This window comes from Mya arenaria, chromosome 2 (assembly GCF_026914265.1).
Source record: "Mya arenaria isolate MELC-2E11 chromosome 2, ASM2691426v1".
NCBI classification, from domain to species: domain Eukaryota; kingdom Metazoa; phylum Mollusca; class Bivalvia; order Myida; family Myidae; genus Mya; species Mya arenaria.
Window position 1 is genome coordinate 159,252 of NC_069123.1, and position 11,765 is coordinate 171,016.

Consider the following 11,765-nt stretch of genomic DNA (forward strand, 5'->3'; position numbering starts at 1 on the left):
TGTTTGCACTATCCACTTCGATTCTGAGAAGAAAAATCAAACCTAATATGAATTACCCGTATAATTTTATGCATGCAACCATATTAATACTTTTTGTGATTGAAGATTCACGCGAGAAAAAAAACAGGTTAAGAAGTAAATCCGCTTAAATTAAAATCCATTTACGTCAAAACGTTTTAAGCTAAAACAATATAATGAGGTTATCTTCAGTAGAATGCGATCGACCGGTTAAACACACAAATGACCTTATGGGATTAATACTTTTTAGCCTTCACAATAATATGTGTACTTTTATTTGTAATGAAATTAACCTAAATCAGCCAACAGACATTTTAAATAAGAATTAGAAAATATCTTTTATAATACCCTTAAATATTTATCTGCAAGCACCTAGCACTAAACTATTCAAAGCGGTAAATAACGAAATGCGAAAACACAGAACGTGTTTCAAAAAAACATTTAGTCATTGAATAATATGCAGTTATAAATTCTGTTTGTGTTTGTTATTTCACTTTTTGTTGTCGTTTACTTCTCCCGGAGCCATTTTTGTCCCTCTTCTTATCGCCATTGGAAGTTGGCGACTTTCGAGACTTTTTCCCGCCTTTTCCGAAAATAATCGCAAGGGTAGATCCCTTCTTTAAGCTATTGGACGCCTCACGTTCTGGCAGTTTGAGAGGTGGCACTGAGGGACGGAAGGACTTGCTATGGTGCATAGTAAGAAAGTCCATCATAGTGGTTATGTCCCCAACAATGTGTTTATATTCCTTCGCCTTTGCCGTATCCAGCTCGGACGAGCGGAACGGTCGCGGAGCGATTCCTTTACGAGGTTCCCGCATTTGAATCAACGACATCGTGTCGAGTTGTCGAGAAGGCGTCATAGAACTGCTATCGTGGGCGTCGAAAAGAGCATGCTTGTTCTCATGGTGATATGCGCGAAGATTGTTTCCCGCAGGGAGACTGATTTGAGATATCGGGGACCTTATTCTTACGGATTTTGGAGCAGAGGTGTCGTCACCCTCTGTGTCCGAAATGCTGTTTGTTCGTGAAACCCGACATCTTCTTCGTGGCTTCGGACTCGGGATTGTTATTATTTCGTATCCCGGGCCTTCGAATTCCATCAACATTCGGGCACTTCCAGCCATAGCAGCGTGTTCATAAAGTGTATTCCTCCGCTGCTTTACTTCTTCGTTTCTTTCCTTGATACCGATTTCCCGCCATTCGTCCGCTCTCTTAAATGTATACATATCGCCCTGACCGGCGGACGCTCCTCCCTCTTCCTTTAAGATATCCGCAATTAAACCATAACCCAAACGTTTTGCATGGAGATACGGAGTAAGTCCCATATTATCAGGGACGTCTACTGATGTTCCAAACTTTGTCATTTCTCGCACCAAAGACGTCACAACATCCGTGTGGCCTGAAATTGTCGCAAGATGGAGAGGCGTCATACCGTCTCTGTCCTTTTCATGAAGATTCAATTCTCCCATATAATTATCTAGCAACACATTAGTCTGCTCGTTTCTTCCAAGGATTGCCGACCAGGCTAGCGCTGAACGTTTATATCTAGGGTCCTTTGCAAATGGGTCAGCCTCATTATTCAGCAAATACCTGAACATTTTACTACGTTTCTCAGGATTGTCTATATGCAAAGCCGCAAGTAATACGCTATAACCGTAATCATTTCTGTTATTTACATTCACTCCGTTTTCTATCAAAAACTTCACTTTCTTAATGCGTCCCTTGAAAACTGAATGAAACAAATTACTCCCTAGACAAGATCTGGCATGGCGAGTATTAGCCTGCAGTTTCGGCTTAGTCGTGTGTTCCTCAACTGAAGACGTCATCGACCGCGCGACGTCACCTTCTATCACGGAATTGCCTCTTGGTGTATTCGTCGTCTCGAGACGTTTGACCATGCTTTTAACCTCTAGCGTTGTATCTTCCCGGAAAACCATGGTTACGTTTTAATTACGTTAACCTTAGGTGGGTTACTTTATGCTGGTACAGATAGGATACTCTAAATCGTCATCTGCAATAAAATAGTTGATAAAAAAAATAATAAAAAAATAAACATTATATTATTCAATTATCTAGAGTGATCAGTGATTTAATATAAAGTTCTTATCTTTAAAAACCAATTTAAATAATCTAATGGTGTTTATTTTAACCAATTTTGAGTATATTGAAATCGTAATTTCTACTCAATTCCACTATTATTAGTTTTTTATTGTTTTTTGCGTATCTGTTTGTTGCGGTCTCATGCGTATTTTATTGGTGTAATTATTTAAATAAGGCTTCTTATCTTTAAAGATATATATGTACTTTCTTAATTTATTAAATATTTTTTACCTGACTAAGAGTTTGTTTCGCACGTTCGTTTCATTTATATTTCCTTTTCTATCATAAAACGGAATACTTTTAAAATGAAAAACTGGTTAAATGAAATGAATAAATAAAACTACACCCACTAATTTAGCCGTTCCGTTTTTTTATTGAAATGAAAATTCATGCTTCATTATGCTATGTATTCATTCAAAACATGTCACGAATATTTTATAAATGGTTGAGTTTTATATGAACAAATTACTTTTTGAATCGCAACATTTGATCAAAGCGTGATCGGATTAGATACTTATTTGAAAAGTTGTCGAGAGCAGTTTTCTAATCCATTTACGGATATCATAAATAAATTTGAAAGGGAGTTTAAACAGTCAAGCAAAAAAATGCTTTATTTAACGTTTGCAACATTTAAGAAATACGACTTTATCATTATTTTTTTTCAAATCTCACCTCCAAGTCATATATATCCAAATCACCTCAAACATTCACTTGCTGTGAATAAGAACGGCGATTATTTTTCAAACAATTACCTTATACAAAAACAATATCACGAAAATTTCTACAGAGAATAAACAGTTTAAGGCATAATATGGCACTTCAATTCCACATAATTGCTTTCGAGAGGGCAAAGGTACATCAAACAATCCCGATGAAAGAATGGCCAATAAATATTTGCTAGCCAAATACTGATATCACCGATAAACACAGGATATGTAAACGAATAAAATTATAAATGATATAATTAAATCTCCACTTATTCAACATTTCGACGTGAAAGGTACTTGAACGAACTCTTTGAGTAAGTAATAGAAATGGGTAATGAAAATTGATTGCAGAGGTTAACGCCAAATCTTGATCAAATAAAAAAAAGATACGAGTCGACTAGTTTGGTCAATGGCTTTGATGCTTATATATACGATAGTAAGAATCAATGTTAAAAAATCAGATATTTAGCGCATCTTCTCATATAGGTTTTAGATCGTAATCAATCGTTCCAGTATTTTGTTTCATTTGCTGTTGGAACGTGTTTCAGACATAACTTAATATTGGAACGCGTCAACACAAAAGGCCATAGAAACACCACTAATGCTTACATACTTTTGAAAATATCAATAGTTTTATTCGTCTCTCTTTCTGATGTTTTTCTGATTGAATTGTAACGAGTATTAAGTAAACGTTACTGTGTTATTGAACTTTTAAATGGTTGGCGACTTAAAATCACCAAAGATAACTTATGTGCATTGTATCATAGTAAGATTGAAATGGTCATTCAAATCTTATCAGTAAAAGACTGAACGTCTTTCAAGTCTAAATCAATACTGAAAAGAACAGCCTTAGTTATTGGTCGTGGCATCTATAAATATAAGAAATTATAAAAGTGATATGTAAACATCTAGAAAGCGTTTTTTTCTCTCTTGAAAATACAATAAACACTACACGGACAAGCCTAATAGTTAAACATTTAAGCAAAACACCTGAGGGCGTTTAATAGGTCCAAGTCTGAAGTATTCCGACGATAATGCAGATAATGCACTGACTTTAAAACTATATAAATCATAACTGAGATAAAATAAGTGATCAAAAGTAAAAGAAAAGTTTGAAAAAAAAGAAAATTGTTAAATGCAACGAACGTTTCAACTAAATCTGTTTAGAAAGACTATTCAGTAAGGCTGTTCATTTTTAACTGATTCTAAGTTTTCGGAGGCAACATCGTTGAATCATTTCAAGTAAAGGATCTGTTTGAAAGAATAGTTAAATATGCAACGAACGTTTCAAGAAACCCTGTTCTGAAATACTATTCAGTAAGGCTGTTCATTTTTAACTGATTCTATATCTTCGAAGGCAACATCGTTGACGCATTTCTATGTTACACTTTACTACAGTGAAATGACAAATATATCCACCTTGTCATACGTTTTCTATTCCATTCCATTATATCCAGGGACAGCTATACAAAAAAGTTATAACATAATTAACGCTGGTGAAAGAGCACTGAAAGCCACATGATTTGACACAGACTAAAACCAACCCAAAGAGTAAAAAAATCGAACACTTTATCGACAATATATTTTCCCTTCATAAGGACTAGATTAGACCTCATTTGAAATGATAAAACTGGATAATAAGTTCATTAAGTCTTCTTTAGCCTGCTTACAAACACCGCGGAAAGCAAACTCATGTTTGTCTCCATGCTGGGAAGTTCAATACCGCGACTGGTTAGAAAGGTTTTTAAAGGAACAATGTCATATATTTATGTCCAAATGTTATTCCATATTTGAGTAAGCACCTTTGCTATCTTTGAAATTGTAACGCGTGCATTTCCGATCGAATTCAGAATGTTTATTTCTTTAACGCGACATTTTGGTTAAATTCATCACATAAATCTTATAAGTCCTTATGTGCAGATTCTTAAAGAAGACATTCACAGCTTTCGTGACTGCTTAAAATATCATTCAAGAGTATCATAAATAAATGAACGCTTTTGAAAAAAATGTATGAAAATTGTCGACTGAGATGCGGAAAAATAACCACAATTGTTACATGGTTATTATTATAGCATTTCACAATAGTACTAGTAACAATATAATATACTTTTTCGAATAAACATTTTACGCTCCTTTATGGCTCTCTATATTTATTTAAATAAAATGTTAGCGTGAAAAACATACCACGTTCCTTTAAAACTACTGAAAGAAATGCAAACAAGCAATATGAGAATACTAAAATGCAGTTCAACTCCACCAATGTTTGAGGTGAAATTTATCATACAATCGTCAATATATTGACAAATACATCCTCTGTATTTCATTTCAATGGGCCACTCCCAAATCATTTCACTGATACTCATAAAATATTGTGAAAGACGATCTTGAAGGTTTTCCATTAATTGCACTTGAAATGGTCAACGAGATTTTATGTTTATTTGTTTCATTCTAAAGTTTCTTCAAGTAGATGCATACTTGGATAAGATTTAACAATTACATATCTACTTTATTCGAGATTGTTGAAAGAAATGTGAGGTTGTGCACAGAAACTAGTTTAAACACCAGCAAAACATTATTATGCTGACCGTTCTAAGGGATTGTTTGCACAAGTAGGAGATTGTGCACAGATACTAGTTAAAAACCCCCACTAAACTAACATTTTTCTGACCGTTGCAAGGCGATACTCAATAATCATTGATAAACATCAGATAGTTTTCTATATACAATATGTTGTGTTTTGTCTGTTGCTGTGTAAGTTGTTGTTCTGTTTTTCTGGCTTTGACCCTGTGCCATTTAACAGGGCTAATGTTTAAAGTGACACTCTAATTCAAAATCAACACATACACATGTATAACAAACATAAATTCTGAGTGATGCATCTTGAACTATTAACTAAATAATACATTTATTGAAAATATTAATTACTGATAACAAGACTGTAACCGTGTTTTAAATAGCTGAAAACGCTAAAATATTAAATGATTGGTGAATGCTAAAAGATTTACTGTTATCTACTTTAGTCTCATAAGGTAGAAATATCATGTTTTCTGTACATTTCTTTAAAATAAAAAAAAACTCGGTTTCCTTTATACGAACCATTGTTTTCGACATTTATTCATCCTTTTTGGTATTTGAAAACAATTGAATTAATTGTGGTAAATCTTAGTTGGGAGTTAAAGAGTGCATCTTTAAGCTTTGACTTCTGGACTCGTTTCTGTAGTTTTTCAAACTGTCATACTGTCATACGGAAACAAAGTAATACAAAGAAAATATACACACGGTATTACAAGTATAAGTTGTGATAAGGAGTTATAAGCTTTGAATATTTCATTGAAAAGTGAATATATTGGAACATCTGGGTGGACAAATATTTTAGATAGTTTTTATTAAGGTCAATCAAGAGTTAAACCTGCGTTTAAGCATGACGGTTTAGATTTTAAACTACTGAAAACATTAAATTTTCAATATATTATTAAGAATTCTCAGCGTTCTACTTATTAAAATGCAAGAGATATAAATGTTATAAATAATGTAGACTAACCTCTGATAATATGTCCTCATTGCAAAAATACAGAAAGGGAAAAGAGTGACGTGATGAATTTTAAATTTTCATTTAAAACAATTTTAACACTATCCTATTTCCATCTCGCCAGTGAAAGTGTTTAATATCTTATTTAACCTATTGAGCACTAGACACCTCTATTAGAGCACCTATTCAGAGGTAATTTGTTTATAGATATTGATCTGCACATATCTAAGTAATTACTTTTATATCGCAGCTCAAAGGCAGGCAGTATTAATCACTAAGCCAGTACAAAGTTATTGGCACAATCTGCAAGTTTTAATCTATATCCCCTCAAAGCTGTCAATTTTGATTTTACTAAATGAAAAGATGACTTGACAAAAAGGTGAAATAGAAAGCGGTGCATATGCATTTAACAACATTTCATATCGGAAGTCTATTAAATGTTATGAATAAACATTTTTTCATAATCTTCTTACGTACCAGTACAAACATTTCCCTTTGTTATAAATGTAAGGGTAGAAAAATTGATTTGCATATGTATCTGACTTCTTTCTCACAACACCAAGAACAAAATACTCATCGTATAAATCTTGACACAATATTACAGGTATCCCTTTTTGATACCATGTGTTACATTCGTGCGTCACAACGTTAGAATTTTATTGCTCTTGCATCTCCTTGATACTCGTATCGCTCCTAAATAAGTAGGGGATAGTCATGGCAAGATTTAATTCATTCGGAGCTCCTCGGCCATTTTTAACGAAATCAACCTCGGCATTCGGAACTCCTCGGCCATTTTTTTTCCAAAACAACCTCGGATGTATGCCGGTACATCAGATAAAGTAGCCCGTATTTATTGAATTATATCGTTAATTTAAATTAGTGTTTTAGAGTTGTAATTATTGATCTAAATTTAAATTGATTACCAGTGAAGTGTATTATTACAAAAATAATAAATATTTCCATGAGTTAAGATATAAAGTTTAACTGCTAAATAAAATTACTACGCGATCTACTTGCAGCGGACTTAAACTTAACTCTTTTTGAGTATGTAAACCGTCCAAAAACATCCGAGGTTGTTTTTGAAAAAAATGGCCGAGGAGTTCCGAATGCAACCTCGGATGTATATAGACTGGTACCCTTCGTTACTTTTTGATAAAAATCTAACGACAGGTATGCGCCAATCCGGATCAGCAGGTGCTCGTCAGTTGTCAATGTCAACAAAATGGCGGCACTTGCACCAAAGTAATTAATGAGACGACAGGATTTTCGAGAAATATCTCTTGTTGACTGATTTATTTAACAAGATAACCGCCTTGATTCATTTATCTCAGTCAAGGTCCTTGAAATGAATTCATTAGCCCAACTGAGTGGTCGTCGTGGCTCGCAACTGATATATCATAAAGATATTGAAGTCTAAAAACTCTCATTAAGTGATTAACGTAAACATGAAAACAAATTTTAATAAAACAAAAATAATATAGCTTGATCCAGTTGTAAGAGATTTATGAATTTTCGAGAAATTGGGGCCGGAATTTGGCTAAACTCACACCTGAAGGACCGCATATCAAGTTGGAGATGCTTTGGAATCATTTAAAAGTGTCACAATAATATCTGTGCAGATGTAGTCAATTCTATCAACCCATATCTATTAGCTGGATTATATTCCAACTATATTTATGGCATTACACCTGCACTGATAATCAAACAAAATGAGTGGATTGATGTCTGTAAGGTAAGATTATAACCAATAAGCAATTATTTAATAAGTAAATTTATCTCATATATATATATATTTTAATGATACAGTACTGGTATTCATTAAAATAAAGCAAAATATTTTCATTCGTCTAGCGCCCAAAAGTCACATGGTCTCAGTTTCAGATTTTGGTTCAAGCATTAAGCTAAGGTAAAGAATATTTAAAACATGTATACAGGTATATAGGGTCACGGACATTACAGACCATAGGGACATTATGGACCATGATATATAATTTTTCTAACAGTTTGTTTTAACTTTACCAGTATAACATACCATATTTGCAGACAATGATATATAATTTAACTCATAGTTTGTTTTTACTTTATAATGTACCATATTTCGGGACATTATGAACCATGAACTATACATCACCACGGACCTATAAACCATATACATGACATCACTCACTGTTTTAGAACAAAATTTATCATAATTTGGTATTTAAAGGGGCCTTTAATAACTGTATCGTACACACAGTATGCCACAAAATAATATAAACAATTTTATAAACAGGTTGAAATTCAAAAAAATCTTCAAAAATCTTCATGTAAATTCACTTACAGCTGGCTTTATACTATTTCTAGGCATAATTGTAAATGTATCTTAATGTTAATTGCTTGACATGAAATTTTCTAACAAGTCCTGCTATATAAATTACAGAATTTAAGCAAGCCTGGAAGACATCTTACCACTGCAGGGCTTACGGGCTTGTGTTAATTTCAACTGCTGGCACATTAGCCATTTTTAGCACTGATAAAATTTAAGACATTCTTAAATTGGAATGAAACTTTAAACAAACCTCAATGTTTGTAATATTCACTGATATATATATATTAGTGTTGGGAATCGGTTCTAATTTTACTATCGATAATCGGTTCCACTCATGTAACCGATTATCGATAGTACAATCGTTTTTTTTAAATACTAGATAGAACCTAAAGTGAAGTTTTATTCAGACACAGTATTAAACTCTTAATCATCATATGCATATACATTATGTCTATGATTGAAGTTATGAAGTTACTAAGTGTTGTTGTAAAAAAACCAGTTATTTTCTTGCTCATTGTGGCTTTCATCATCAATTTTGTTAAAGATAACATCTGAACACTTATTAATATTTTTTTTCAATTTTTTGTTCGATGATCGATTATAACCAAAAATAATCGATTTTCGCCGATTTCAGGCCCAACCAATCGATTTTCGATTATAATCGATCATCGGAACATCACTAATATATAAATATATATGATCAATATTATAATAGATAATGTGTTTATGAAATTTCAAAAGATAAAATAAATTACCAGTATATCAATATAATATTGATTCGCATGTAATTCAAACTCAAGACCAGTCAGTCGAAACAATATATTTATTGTAAAAATAGAATTACAATGGGCTGTATAATATTGACAAGAATGTTCCAATTTTCGCAAAGAAAGGTTTGATACTTTTCTGGTTTGTAAAAAAATGACAAGAATTTAAAAGCCCCTGAATGCTTTTCTAGTTGGCCACCGCTGGGATTTGAACCCAGAACTCTTTCTACATGGTAAGAAGTGTTTTTCTTAAAACTACAGTGGCTGAGTAAAGAGCAGCATGGAGCATTATGTCGTAAATATATAATTTCTTACCAGAATAAGAACAAAAATCATTAATAATAGTACAGTAACGAGGGCATACAGTCATTTTATTAACCAACTTTGTAGGTAATTTCAATGTCAAGTTTATTTTGGCTAAAAAAAAAGGATATATGGTAATCCATCAATGTATAAGTAAGTTATGGTGCAGACACGAGCATGTGAACTCTTGTGTGACCTTGACCTTTGAGGTATGGAACCGGGTCAAGGTCACTGCACATCGTCTCAATGAGGAAAACATTTGTACAAAGTAATATGGTAATCCATCAATGCATAAGTAAGTTATAGTGTGAACACAAAATGTTACAGACAGACAGACAGATGGACAGACTGACAGACGAACGAAGTGCATTCCTATAACCCCTCCCCACTCTATGGCGGGGGATTAAAAACCCATCAATAAGAAAAGGATTCAATCCAAAAAAATCCCCTTATTGATAAAAAGGGCAAAATTAATTTAAGATTTTACAAATATCAATACTGAAATCTTTATTCATACAATAATGGTGAATATTCAATAAAATAGGAGAATTTCAAGATACTTGTAAAAATGAGCATAGACTGCATAGTCCACACTGATACATGTAAGTTGTTTCTTTTCTTCAAACAAATTTTGTCCAACACACAGGGGGCAGAAACAAATTATTTTTATTCTGTCCTTTATGTATATATCTATATTCCTTTAGGCTAGAATATATACAAATAATTTGTTTCTGCTCCCTGTGATCTAACATTAAAAAATCCACATTATTACCAATATCACCAGTTATCACATGCTATGTTTCTGCTTCTGCTTAGGTACGGTGCAGGGCCTGTTACGGCGTAGCGCACCGGGGGGAGGCGTTTAATCAAAATGGAGAGCAGCCCTAAAGCTCTCCACTGTCTGTGCGTGGACTATACTATTATCCAGATGGTTCCAATCCTGACACGTTTTGACAAAGAATGAATGTTTTAACTGCTCAGTTTTGCACTGTTGAATTAAGAATCCTCGATCATGATTGATCACTTTTTGTCAATAATGTTTGTTGTAATACAGTCTTGAAATTTAGTTGCTTTAGTTTGCCTCTTTTGCCTAGCTGGCTGTAGGAACTCTGTAGGTGGTAGTGCTGGCACCAAACCCTCGGCCACCTTATAGAAGAAGATCAGCCTGCTACCTGTTCGTCGATCTTGTAGAGCATGAAGTTTCAACGATTCAAGCATGTTTGATACACATCCTTCTTCTCTGGACTTGTAGTTCCCAGTTATAAAACGGGCTGCCTGACGCTGAACCTTTTCTAGTTTTAAAATGTCCTGTTCATGGAATTTGATTATAAGTTTACAATAATAATTACAAATAACTACAGATAAAATTAGAAAATCCTAGAAAATGTGCAAAAACATCAAACAAGTATCCATAACAATTTGCACATAATTTTTATGCAGTTATCATATTTTTGAAACCTCAAACTATTCGAAAAAAGTGAGGGCACATATGTCAAAACTATTAAAAATGTCAAGAATAGTCATATATAATCAAAGAAAAAAGTATAATAAATCTAAAAAATGCTATGTGCCATGCAATGAATAGTTAAAAATAACACATTTTATCCAAAAAACGTATCAAGGTGACATGCAAATTTTGTCCCAAAAAAGACGGTACCGACTTCTGAAGTATAATTATTCAACTAAGTTTGTCATTTTGGTAAATAAAGAAATAAGATTTCGATTATGTATATTCGTCGGAAATGGAGTGAATAACACCAATATACCAACATTTTATACAAAGGAAAACAAAAACGTTTTTTACATCGGCTCTCCTGATTGTTTACTACTTACACCGCCATTTTGATTTGGTTCCCGTATTCCTAATACTTTTCGATTGCACGACGGGCACCTGGTTTAGCTGATACCGGTCTCTTTTTGTAGAAAAGAGAAAAAGGGTACCAGTCTAGATGTATATGGACGGTTTACAAAGTCAGAAACACTTTAATTACAAGTCCGCTGCAAGTAGATCGCGTAGTAATTTAATTTAGCAG

At 33.3% G+C, this 11,765-nt stretch overlaps 1 protein-coding gene across 4 annotated transcripts; it reads right to left on the reverse strand.

The window, feature by feature from the left end:
• Positions 1 to 310: 310 nt before the first annotated feature.
• LOC128225148 (uncharacterized) lies at positions 311 to 6,613 on the reverse strand. Of its 4 annotated transcripts, none has more exons than XM_052935190.1 (2): positions 6,367 to 6,613; positions 311 to 2,029 (listed from the first exon to the last, which is right to left on the reverse strand). In XM_052935190.1, the coding sequence occupies exon 2, from the start codon at positions 1,953 to 1,955 to the stop codon at positions 504 to 506; it is 1,452 nt and encodes a 483-aa protein (XP_052791150.1). In that variant the 5' UTR covers positions 1,956 to 2,029; positions 6,367 to 6,613; the 3' UTR covers positions 311 to 503. The 4 variants fall into 4 exon arrangements, with proteins under 4 accessions (XP_052791150.1, XP_052791151.1, XP_052791153.1 ...); XM_052935191.1 differs by lacking the exon at positions 6,367 to 6,613 and adding an exon at positions 4,245 to 4,364; XM_052935193.1 differs by lacking the exon at positions 6,367 to 6,613 and adding an exon at positions 4,255 to 4,315.
• Between the last annotated feature and the right edge of the window lie 5,152 nt (positions 6,614 to 11,765).

Bases quoted from the DNA above. Each gene is read 5' to 3' on its own strand.
- LOC128225148 (XM_052935190.1), bottom strand. From the start codon at position 1,955: ATGGTTTTCCGGGAAGATACAACGCTAGAGGTTAAAAGCATGGTCAAA.